General features: G+C 37.2%; 1 protein-coding gene across 1 annotated transcript; it reads right to left on the bottom strand.

The window, feature by feature from the left end:
- Positions 1-2,769: 2,769 nt before the first annotated feature.
- LOC128242527 (uncharacterized) lies at positions 2,770-10,720 on the bottom strand. Its single transcript, XM_052959700.1, has 3 exons — positions 10,587-10,720; positions 3,109-3,260; positions 2,770-2,904 (listed from the first exon to the last, which is right to left on the bottom strand). The coding sequence occupies exons 1-3, from the start codon at positions 10,621-10,623 to the stop codon at positions 2,770-2,772; spliced, it is 324 nt and encodes a 107-aa protein (XP_052815660.1). The 5' UTR covers positions 10,624-10,720.
- Between the last annotated feature and the right edge of the window lie 1,044 nt (positions 10,721-11,764).

Below are 11,764 nucleotides of genomic sequence, written 5' to 3'. Positions count from 1 at the left end.
CGTTCTATTAAATCAATTATGTATTAACATCATATCAAGGATCTTTCGAATTTATATTTAATTTGTTACTAAATACAGGAAATGTAAAAACGCAATTTTCTTCGTTGTTTTAGAAATTTACAGTGAAAATGCAAAAGGTGCCAGCATCCTTTCACCAAGATTTCTTTAACCGAACCCACAGTAGAAGAAAAATGAGTTTTTATTTTCGTGTATGAAAATATAATATGTTAAGTGAAATGTTTTAAGGGTTGTGGGGGGAGGGGCTTCTTTGTATAAGTATATACGTGATTATAATAAACCTGTAGGAAAGGCTCATGAAATGAGAGTGCAAAACACATATAAAAACTGCTTTTATTCATTTTAGCTTATATTTCGTTGCAATTACATTGATTCATTTTTTTTGAAATTTTTTTTTTTTTTTTTTTTCCGAATGATATAAATGTTGTAACTACTATAATTTACATGTTTAACTTTTTTTTATTTAATTATGATATTTGCTTATTTTATGTATAAACTACTGATTGAAATAATTTACCGCACGATTTTGCTATAAATGATCAATGTTATAGCGTCCACGGTACCTGAATGGGCCAAACCATCAACCGAAGAGTATAGCCCTTTGCAGTGGAGTTGGCGCGAGAGCATTAATGCGACTACCTTGGAGTCAGGTTTGCGTTAAGGTTATGTGGACAACTTCTATCACAAAGGGTATGTATTATTTTGCTCACATCTTTATATAAGTTTGTGTTTGCACTGTTGCCTCAGCACTTGTTTTTTAAACAATTCACTGAAAAAGAATGTTTTCACTAAGTATGTCACTTTATATTTCATAGCCTGTTATGGTGAATTAATTAAACTTTATGGACAACTTCTTTTAAAAGGTTCTTATTAAACATATCAATTATCTCAAATTCATGATTCTTTTTAACTACACGAAATTGAAGAAGCATTTTCTGTGGTTTAGAAATTCCTTACAGTGAAAATTGCTAAAAGGTGCCAGCATCCTTTCCCAAGATCTCTTTAACCGAACTCGCAGTAGGCAGAATATGCTTATTCATTTTAGAGTATGTTACAAATATAAAATATTTTAAATAAGAGTTTCACATCTGGCGGGGCTTCATTGTATAAGTCTAAAACGTGGTTAAGTTAATTCAACTGGTAGGAAAAGGCTCATGAAATGAGATTGTGCGCAAACAAATAAAACTGATTTAGTGTATATATCAAAAACTGTTAATGAAACAATCATTAGTTTTTTTTTTCCTTTTTTTTTTTGTTTTTTTTTTTAAGAATTCAAATTATATAGTTATAAAAACTACTTAACTAACATGTTAACAATTGTTATTTTAAATTAGTGATACTTGTTTTATTATATATATAAACTTCTTATTGAAAATAATTTACTGCATCGATATTTATTATAAATGGTAATGTTACAGCGTCCACGGTACCTGAAGTGGCCAACCATTCAAACCGGAAAGAGATGCCCTTTGCAGTGGAGGTGGCGAAGAGGCGTATGCGGCTACAGTGAGTCAGGTTTGCGATAAGGTTATGTGGACAACTTCATCAACAAAGATATGTATTATTTGGCTCCCATTTTGTATACGTTTATGTATGCACTTATTAGGATCAGCATGTTTTGTTTTAAATTAGCCATGTAAAGTTAAAATAATCCATCTTTAGTTAAAGAATGTTTTCACTAAGTGGTCACTTTATATTTCATAGGCATTTGATGAATTTAGTTTAAGTTATGGACAACAATTTTAAAGATTCCTTATGAAATCATCTGACCAATATGGGTATTATGACTCCATTGACCAATATGGGTATTATGACTCCATTGACCAATATTGATAATATGACTCCATTGACCAATATGGGTATTATGACTCCATTGACCAATATGGGTTTTATGACTCCATTGACCAATATGGGTATTATGACTGCATTGACCAATATGGGTATTATGACTCCATTGACCAATATGTGTAATATGACTGCATTGACCAATATGTGTATTATGACTGCATTGACCAATATGGGTATTATGACTCCATTGACCAATATGGGTATTATGACTCCATTGACCAATATGGGTATTATCACTGCATTGACCAATATGGGTTTATGACTCCATTGACCAATATGGGTAATATGACCTCATTGAATAATATGGGTAATATGACTCCATTGACCAATATGGATATTATGACTCCATTGAATTATGGGTATTATGACTGATTGACCAATATGGGTATTATGACTCCATTGACCAATATGGGTAATATGACTCCATTGACCAATATGGGTAATATGACTCCATTGACCAATATGGGTATTATGACTGCATTGACCAATATGGGTAATATGACTGCATTGACCAATATGGGTAATATGACTCCATTGACCAATATTGGTAATATGACTCCATTGACCAATATGGGTATAATGACTGCATTGACCAATATGGGTATTATGACTGCATTGACCAATATGGGAAACATTACCATTGACCAATATGGGTAATATGAATCTATTGGCCAATTTTGGATCAAAATATTCTAGTCTACCTTATAAACAACTTCTTGTGGCTATCAAGGCACGTGTATTTAACATTTCTGCGAATTAGTTTAAAGGCATATGCATATGAAAAATGACTATGAATTTGCTAAACTAAGGCATATGTGTAAATTGAAACTGCCAGTTTTAAACAACGTACATCTATACATTATGACAAACTTATTATTCATAAGATTAAACAAATCTTCCTAACTATCTCCACTCGTAACCATCCAGCCATGATTGAATAGTGTCCACAAGTACGTCATACGTGACGCTATCCCCTGCGTCAAGCGAGTTCCGCTGTACGGAGGATTTCACCCTGGTCAGAAAATCCTCAAGCCACTCCTGCAAAACAATGGCAGGTAGTGAGAAAATGTACGAGACGTTATATTAAGTCGTAACTAAATTGGTTATATAAAGTGGTTTATTGGGCGGTGTGCGCATGCTAGCAAGCATTTAACTATCATTCCGCCTAATTGAATTTCATAATCTAAGAAAGGTGTATAGACCATTACTGCCGTCAAATGTTATTGTTTGGGCGTGGCTTACCTTTCGCGTGTCGATAGCCGCGATGCTGTAGTCCTCAAGAAGATCAGTGTAGTTGCTGTTGCCAACGTTACTCGCGAACTCAGGGTTATTGCGCATGCGCCACTGCCAAAACTCGTCCAAAAGATTATCAAACACGTTACCTTTACACACCACTGAAGAGTAAAGCAGTTATAAATTATAGAGTCTGTGGTAAGAATCAAACCAAACCGATAGCATAGTGCCGATGGAAAAACGTAAGATTCGGGTGCGGAGTGTCAGGGCTTTATTCCACGGCGGAGTCATACCGAAATACATGAAAAAGCTTGTACCAGTAGCTTGCCTGGCGCCATATATGACATTAAAAGAGTATAACTGGGAAATTTGGAGTACTCAGTATACTGGTTTCAATCAAGGAATGTTTTATCCCGTTTTTAGGTGCTTTAACTCTCAAAATAACTGTGATTGGGAACTAAGTTACAGTTTTCTCGTGGCACTCATGACATTTAAATCGTGGCTGAGACGTGCCGTTGGAAAGCCATATTTGGCGCGGACAGTCCCTCATAAAGACAAACAAACAAACAACGTGGTCAGATTTAAAATGTGGCGGAACCATGGTCTAGTGGTAATACACTTGACTGTCAACTTAGAGTTGTGATTCGTGGTCTAGTGGTAATACACTTGACTGTCAACCTAGGGTCGTGATCCGTGGTCAAATGTAAGTGGTAAGACACTTGTTTGACAAACTATGGTCGCGATCTGTGGTCTAGCGGTAAGACACGTGTAAGTCAGCCTAGAGTCATGACTCGTGGTCTACTGGTAAGACACTTGTTGGTCTGCCTTAAGTCATGACTCGTGGTCAAGCGGTTAGACACTTGTTGGTCTGCTTTGAGTCATGACTCGTGGTCTAGCGGTAAGACACATGTTGGTCAGCCACGGTCATGACTCGTGTTATATTGGGAAGACACTTGTTGGTCAGCCTTGAGTCATGACTCGTGGTCAAGTGGTAAGATACTTGATTGTCAGCCTAGAGTCATGACGCGTGGTCAAGCGGTACGACACTGGATTGTCAGCCTATAGTCATGACTCGTGTTCAAGCGGTAAGATACTTGATTGTCAGCCTAGAGTCATGGCTCATGGTCAAGTGGTAATACACTTGATTGTCAGCCTTGATTCATGACTCGTTGTCAAGTGGTAAGAAACTTGATTGTTAGCCTAGAGTCATGACTCGTGGTCTAGTGGTAAGGCACTTATTGGTCTACCTTGAGTCATGACTCGTCATGACTCATGTTTTAGCGGTAAGACACTTGAACGTCAGCCTAGAGTCATGACTCGTGGTCTAGCGGTGAGACACTTGTTTGTCAGCCTTGAGTCATGACTCGTGGTCAAGCGGTAACGCACTTGACCGTCAGCCTTGAGTCATGACTCGTGGTCTAGTGGTAGGACACTTGTTGGTCAGCCTTAAGTCATGACTCGTGGTCTAGTTGTGAGACACGTGTTGGTCTTCCTAGAGTCATGACTCGTGGTCTAGTGGTAAGACACGTGTTGGTCTTCCTAGAGTCATGACTCGTGGTCAATCGGTACAACACTTGATTGTCAGCCTAGAGTCATGACTCGTGGTCTAGTGGTAAGACACGTGTTGGTCTTCCTAGTGTCATGGCACGTGGTCAAGCGGTACGACACTTGATTGTCAGCCTAAGGTCATGACTCGTGGTCAAGCGGTACGACACTTGATTGTCAGCCTAAGGTCATGACTCATGGTCAGACGGTACGACACTTGATTGTCAGCCTTGAGTCATGACTCGTGGTCTAGTGGTAAGACACGTGTTGGTCTTCCTAGTGTCATGGCTTGTGGTCAAGCGGTACGACACTTGATTGTCAGCCGAAGGTCATGACTCGTGGTCAAGCGGTACGACACTTGATTGTCAGCCTAAGGTCATGACTCGTGGTCAAGCGGTACGACATTTGATTGTCAGCCTAAGGTCATGACTCGTGGTCTAGTGGTAAGACACTTGTTTGTCAGCCTTGAGTCATGACTCGTGGTCTAGTGTTAAGACACATGATTGTCAACCTAGAGTCATGACTCGTGGCCTAGTGGTTAGACACTTGATTGTCATTCTTGAGTCATGACTCGTGGTCTAGAGGTAAGACACTTGATTGTCAGCCTAGAGTCATGATTCGTGGTCTAGTGGTAAGGCACTTGATTGTCAGCCTAAGGTCATGACTCGTGGTCTATTGGTAAGACACTTGTTTGTCAGCCTTGAGTCATGACTCGGGGTCTAGTGGTAAGACACTTGTTTGTCGGCCTTGAGCCATGGCTCATGATCTAGTGTTAAGACACTTGTTTGTCGGCATTGAGTCATGACTCGTGGTCTAGTGTTAAGACACTTGTTTGTCGGCATTGAGTCATGACTCGTGGTCTAGTGTTAAGACACTTGTTTGTCTGCATTGAGTCATTACTCGTGGTCTAGTGTTAAGACACTTGTTTGTCGGCATTGAGTCATGACTCGTGGTCTAGTGTTAAGACACTTGTTTGTCGGCATTGAGTAATGACTCGGGGTCTAGTGGTAAGACACTTGTTTGTCGGCCTTGAGCCATGACTCGTGGTCTAGTGGTAAGACACTTGTTTGTCGGCATTGAGCCATGACTCGTGGTCTAGTGGTAAGACACTTGTTTGTCGGCATTGAGTCATGACTCGTGGTCTAGTGTTAAGACACTTGTTTGTCAGCCTTGATTCATGACTCGTTGTCAAGTGGTAAGAAACTTGATTGTTAGCCTAGAGTCATGACTCGTGGTCTAGTGGTAAGACACTTGTTTGTCGGCATTGAGTCATGACTCGTAGTCTAGTGGTAAGACACTTGTTTGTCGACCTTGAGTCATGACTCGTGGTCTAGTGGTAAGACACTTGTTTGTCAGCCTAGAGTCATGACTCGTGGTCTAGTGGTAAGACACTTGTTTGTTGGCATTGAGTCATGACTCGTGGTCTAGTGGTAAGACACTTGTTTGTCGACCTTGAGTCATGACTCGTGGTCTAGTGGTAAGACACTTGTTTGTCAGCCTAGAGTCATGACTCGTGGTCTAGTGGTAAGACACTTGATTGTCAGCTTAGAGTCGAGCTCCGTGGTTTTATGTAAGTTGGTAGACACCACGGGGGCAGGTTGCGTTGTTTTGACACACCACGCCCCTGTCCGTTTATTTTTGTTATTTTTATTTTTTTATCATTTTTTATCATTTTTTAGTAAGAATATGATGTGGTGACTGTAACTTGTGATAATTGGCAAAACTTCCATCTCACCTGTATCGTGATATATATATATATATATATATATATATATATATATATATATATATATATATATATATATATATATATATATATATATATATATATATTGTTTCTCTTGGGTACACGTGTTGAATTGATAATGCCATAGCGTAATAATGCATTTTAGTCTGGAAAATTTCGGTGAAATTAGCGGGTAGTTGGTTCGTCGAGTAACATGTTTTAGGAAATTCGGGTTTGAAATATGGACATAATAAAATGATATTTGCACATAATATAATAAAGTATGGACATAATATAATAAAGTATGCACATAACGTAATATAATGTCTACATGATATAAAGATGTATCCGCATAATATAATAAAAACTGTCATAATATAATTACAAAACCACAACATATAAAGATAAACTGACATAACATAACTATGTTTGTACACCATGTAAAACACTTGGTACATAATGTAATAAGAAACAAACGCAATAATAAAGTTTTTGGACTACGAAAGACAGTGCCGGCGTTCCATACATATTACTGCTTTTTTGCCTAAAAATGCATTGTGGTAGCTGTCAGCCATCATGATTATTATGGCATCACTTTTATCGGATGGTGTCAGGATGATCAATATCATTTTATGTGCAACCTCATTCCCTCTATATATCTATTAAACCATTATCTTTTTGTTGACAAAACTTTGATACGTTAAGGGGTCAGAATGCTACGAGAAATCACTACAGACAATCTGGTAAACAATAATTTTCCGGGGAAGTACTTGTGTACACATCACAAACCTTCTTGCTACGCCCCTGTTAGTAAACCAAGAGTCGCGATCCGTGGTCTAGTTATAAGTCAATTGTTGGTCAGCCTAGAGTCGTGATCCGTGGTCGAGTGGTTAGACACGTGTTTGTCAACCAATAGTCGCGATCCGTGGTCTAATGTAAGTGGTAAGATACTTGTTGGTCAGCCTAGAGTCGCGATGCGTGGTCTAGTTGTAAGACACTTGTTGGTCAACCTAGAGTCGCGATCCGTGGTCTAGTGATAAGACACTTGATTGCCAGCTTAGAGTCGCGATCCGTGGTCTAATGTAAGTTGTTAGACACTTGATTGCCAGCTTAGAGTCGCGATCCGTGGTCTAATGTAAGTTGTTAGACACTTGATTGCCAGCTTAGAGTCGCGATCCGTGGTCTAATGTAAGTTGTTAGACACCTGATTGCCAGCTTAGAGTCGCGATCCGTGGTCTAATGTAAGTTGTTAGACACTTGATTGCCAGCTAAGAGTCGCGATCCGTGGTCTAATGTAAGTTGTTAGACACCTGATTGCTAGTCTAGAGTCGCGATCCGTGGTCAAATGTAAGTTGTTAGACACTTGATTGTCAGCTTAGAGTCGCGATCCGTGGTCTAATGTAAGTTGTTAGACACTTGATTGCCAGTCTAGAGTTGCGATCCGTGGTCTAATGTAAGTGGTAAGACACTTGTTTGTCAGCCCAGTGTGGTGATCCGTGGTCTAGTGGCTAGACAAGTATTTGTCAGTCTTGTGTCGTGATCCGTGGTATAGCGGTAATACATTTGTTTGTCAGCCTAGAAACGCGAGCCGTGGTCTAGTGTTAGTTGTTAGGCACGTGTTTGTCAGTCCAGTACGCGATCCGTGGTAATAAATATTATATACGACCAAATGTCATTAATTTGTAGAATACACTTCTCAAATTGTCCAGGTAGTTATATTGTGCGCATTAAAGGCTCTAAATTGAAGAAAGTTATATTTATATTCATTATGGATTCATTTATGTAATAGTTGGATGACATGAAGTAAATTCTTAATGGATAATGATGCCATCTAACTATTTCTTATTAACTTAAAATTGTTAAAATTTGTACTTAAATGTCTTGAAGTTTGGATGATCATTTACTATGAAACATCACATACATGTATACGGCTGTTTTATTGCTTGTGTATGCATGGGCGTATTGCCTTAAGTATTTTAAATCAACTCTAAAACTCTATTCAATATAAAACAACTAAAATACAACCCCTATCATATTCCTTGATAATGTTTTTAAGTTTACGAGTAAATAAATTATAATTTCACTAAAATATATTTACAGTCGAACCCCATTGGCTCGAACTCGCTTGGCTCGATTTCCTCGTTGACTCAAACTTGCTGTAAAGTACCGACTTCTTTCTACTGAAGGTAAGCATCACCGTTTGGCTCGAATTTTCCGAGGTTCGAGGTATTTTCGCCGATCCATGGAAGTTCGAGCGAACCGGGTTCGACTGTACATCTTAGGCCATAGTAATTGAACTTATTATACCTCACTATTGTCTACAACCATGGTAAAATCCCATTTGCGGAAAAAGAGATATTTGAGTATCAGAAACATTTGCAACATTTTTGATGCTAACGCCTTGGGTGACATTCTGCTCTCGGGTTGACAATATCAATGTCACACATGCTGCCATATGATATTTATATAATGGTGGTTGATGTAAAAACAAATTAATGCATTGTTATTTTAACTCATTTCACTTTTATGATCAAAACAAAAACAAAAAACATTGATTTTTGTACAGATAAAACATTTTTCCCACCTCAGATAAGTAGATCCGAAAATTTAACCATGCTAGAAATTCTTATCTTGCCCACGGGCGAAGATAAAATGCCCGTATGGAACTTCTTTTAATGGTCACCACATTGTAATTACCTCCCTTGTTGAAGACTGTCGTCTGTAGCGCATCATGGAAACCTTGTCTTGTGACAATATTTAGAACGCTAGTTAATTATTTCTCGCTTCAAATGTCACCAGAAAACAGTTTTCACGCACCTTTCAAGAAATAATGCTTCACTCTTCTTAGAACTATTTAAAGACCGATCAGACAATTTACATACTCTGAATCACTGCGCGAATATCCATGACAACCACGGATTATCGCATATCTATACGCAATTATTTTCACTAAGCACAAAACAGTTCCAGCAAAAAAATACATTTTTTCTTAATTTTGTTTAACTGAGGTGGGAGAAAAAGCATCTACCACAGCAGCTCGTGTAAGATAGGTTCATCCCGACCCCTTGCGCAGGGTGTTTTGCGGAAACTCGGTAAACCTCGATTACACCCTACGCTCGGGTCGGAATGAACCTATCTTACACTCTCGGCCATGGAAGATACTTATAGTCTTCTTTTCAATAAATAGTTATGTGGCCAGAAATTCCCTAGTGTTAAAAGCGCAGAATTATCGCTAATTCTGTTTAATCTGCGCACAAATCATTTGCCTTTGTTTTTGTTTTGTCCGATCAAGTCAAATGAGTTAAACACAATAATGCATTTCTTTTGGCATCAGCCTATATTGTGCACCTTTAAGGAAAGATTGAATCTGACCTGAGTTTTTTTTTTATATATATATCATTTAGAACTCGATACTTCATTGTATCTGCGGTGTGGCATTGCAGGTATGTATATAAACTTCATGACTTAAAGATGCCCTTAAGTAACATCGGAAAGACCGTTAAATAACAACAAATGAGTGATTTTCAAATATTTTTCCTTATATGAATCACATTATCATTCAATCACATTATGACTCAATTCTAATTTTTCTGCCTTTATCCATGTCTTTATTTTTTACAGATTTTAAAATTAGACGTTTGGTAACTCTATTATGCATTATTTTAAAACGAAATACTCTGTATTACAAACCCGATTGATCATTTCTTATTTAGAAAAAAAGATAAAGTAAGAAATATGGCTTAATAAAATCTTAAAGTTTTATTGCTTATATTTATTTATCCTTTATTTTTTTTCTGCCTGTATTCAGCGTTATCTAATTTAATAACACCAGTGAAAATATGCATCAATAGAAAGCGTTTCCATGTTGAAATAGATTTAATTCTTCTTTTAACCTTTTCCGCCCGTTTCGCCGTTTGCAACACACTATCACCACCACAACCTTCACAACAACAGCAGCAATAACATAAAAAACGCCGACAAAAACATGCAAAATGATAGAACTAAGCATATAAAACGCAATATGATGTTTTCCCCCAATTTTAATGATAGCTGATATATTGTCCATGTCTTTTTTGTATACAGACTTTAAATAATTGAATAATTTATTTTAGTTTTAGTAATTCGTTAACTGAATGAATTCGAAACTTCTATTCTATATTCGAATAAATTGAAATAATAAAAAAAGATATATAAACAAAATGAATTGCATATGTACCTATAATGCAGCACCAAGATATCATTAACTTGAACATATTTTCCTTCTTTTATGTCCAACTATTGAAATACATTGAACAAAGATTTCAATGTGAATACAGACTGACTTGACAAGAGTGCGTGCGCAATTCCAAGCTATTCACGTAAGTATATAGGTAAAAGGCCACACAGGCAGCGGATTAGTTGGTTTATTCAACTTTTAAGTCAATGAACAAACGGAACACCTCGGCCATTTCCCATCGAAAACAACCTCGGATGTATATGGACGGTTTACAATGTCAGAATTCTTTACATTTTATTACGCTTCATGTAGATCGCGTTGTTATTTCCATTTAGTAGTTAAACCTAAGAACTTTGCTCTTAGGAATCTTAATTTATCTTTGCAATAATAGACTTCAATGGAAATCAATTTGAACTAAGAATAAACAATACACATGAAAATTATTATTTTTTCGAACTACTTCTACTCATGCAACCATCCGAGGTTATTTTCGATGGCAAATGGCCGAGGTGTTCCGAATGGAGTTTCATTAGAATCCCACTAAATGAATTCATTTGAGTGGACAAAATTTAACCATTTTATAGTTAAAACTTTCTTCAAAACTTCTACACTTCAGTATAGGTCGGTTTGGTGGTTTGGTAGAGAATCCCTGTTCTAAAAAGGAACAAACATAGTTATACCTACCTAACCTATTATATTTCGAGATGTGAGTGGAAACAATTATTTATTTATTTTCGGCCTCATTAAGAAAATACCAGTTGTAAAAATTATAGAAACAAGTCATCATGAATATATTTAAAGTATCTGTTCCATTCTTAAACTGTGGTTAGCAGGAATTTGACGAATTGTTTACGCGTTTTCAAATATATTACTGGTATTGGCAAAAGCATGACGCTAAAGGCTATTTATATTTTTTGCGGACGAATTTTGTGTCTTTTCATGGTATTGGTAAAAGATATGACGGTCATGGCTATTTATAATTTTCTCTTTGTATGTTTTTGCGTCCGGGTGCATATTAAATATCCTCATATAGTTCGAAGATAGATTTCCTGTTCGTAGAATTTCACTTTATTCCGTATAACTTGGTATAATGTATTTGTTTTCCCATCTTTATATCGACTACCGTCTGTATATCTACTACCATCGATATATCTACTACCATCTGTAAATCGACTATT

This window comes from Mya arenaria, chromosome 8, assembly GCF_026914265.1.
Source record: "Mya arenaria isolate MELC-2E11 chromosome 8, ASM2691426v1".
Lineage (NCBI taxonomy): Eukaryota > Metazoa > Mollusca > Bivalvia > Myida > Myidae > Mya > Mya arenaria.
This window is presented reverse-complemented; position numbering and strand designations above follow the sequence as displayed.

What these genes read in the sequence shown, in the direction of transcription:
- LOC128242527 (XM_052959700.1), bottom strand. Translation starts at nt 10,623, where the DNA reads ATGTTCAAGTTAATGATATCTTGGTGCTGCATTATAG. An exon ending in ATCTTGGTGCTGCATTATAG is followed by an intron (nt 3,261 to 10,586) that starts GTACATATGCAA and finishes TTTACTCTTCAG; the next exon opens with TGGTGTGTAAAGGTAACGTG. An exon ending in CGGCTATCGACACGCGAAAG is followed by an intron (nt 2,905 to 3,108) that starts GTAAGCCACGCC and finishes ATTGTTTTGCAG; the next exon opens with GAGTGGCTTGAGGATTTTCT.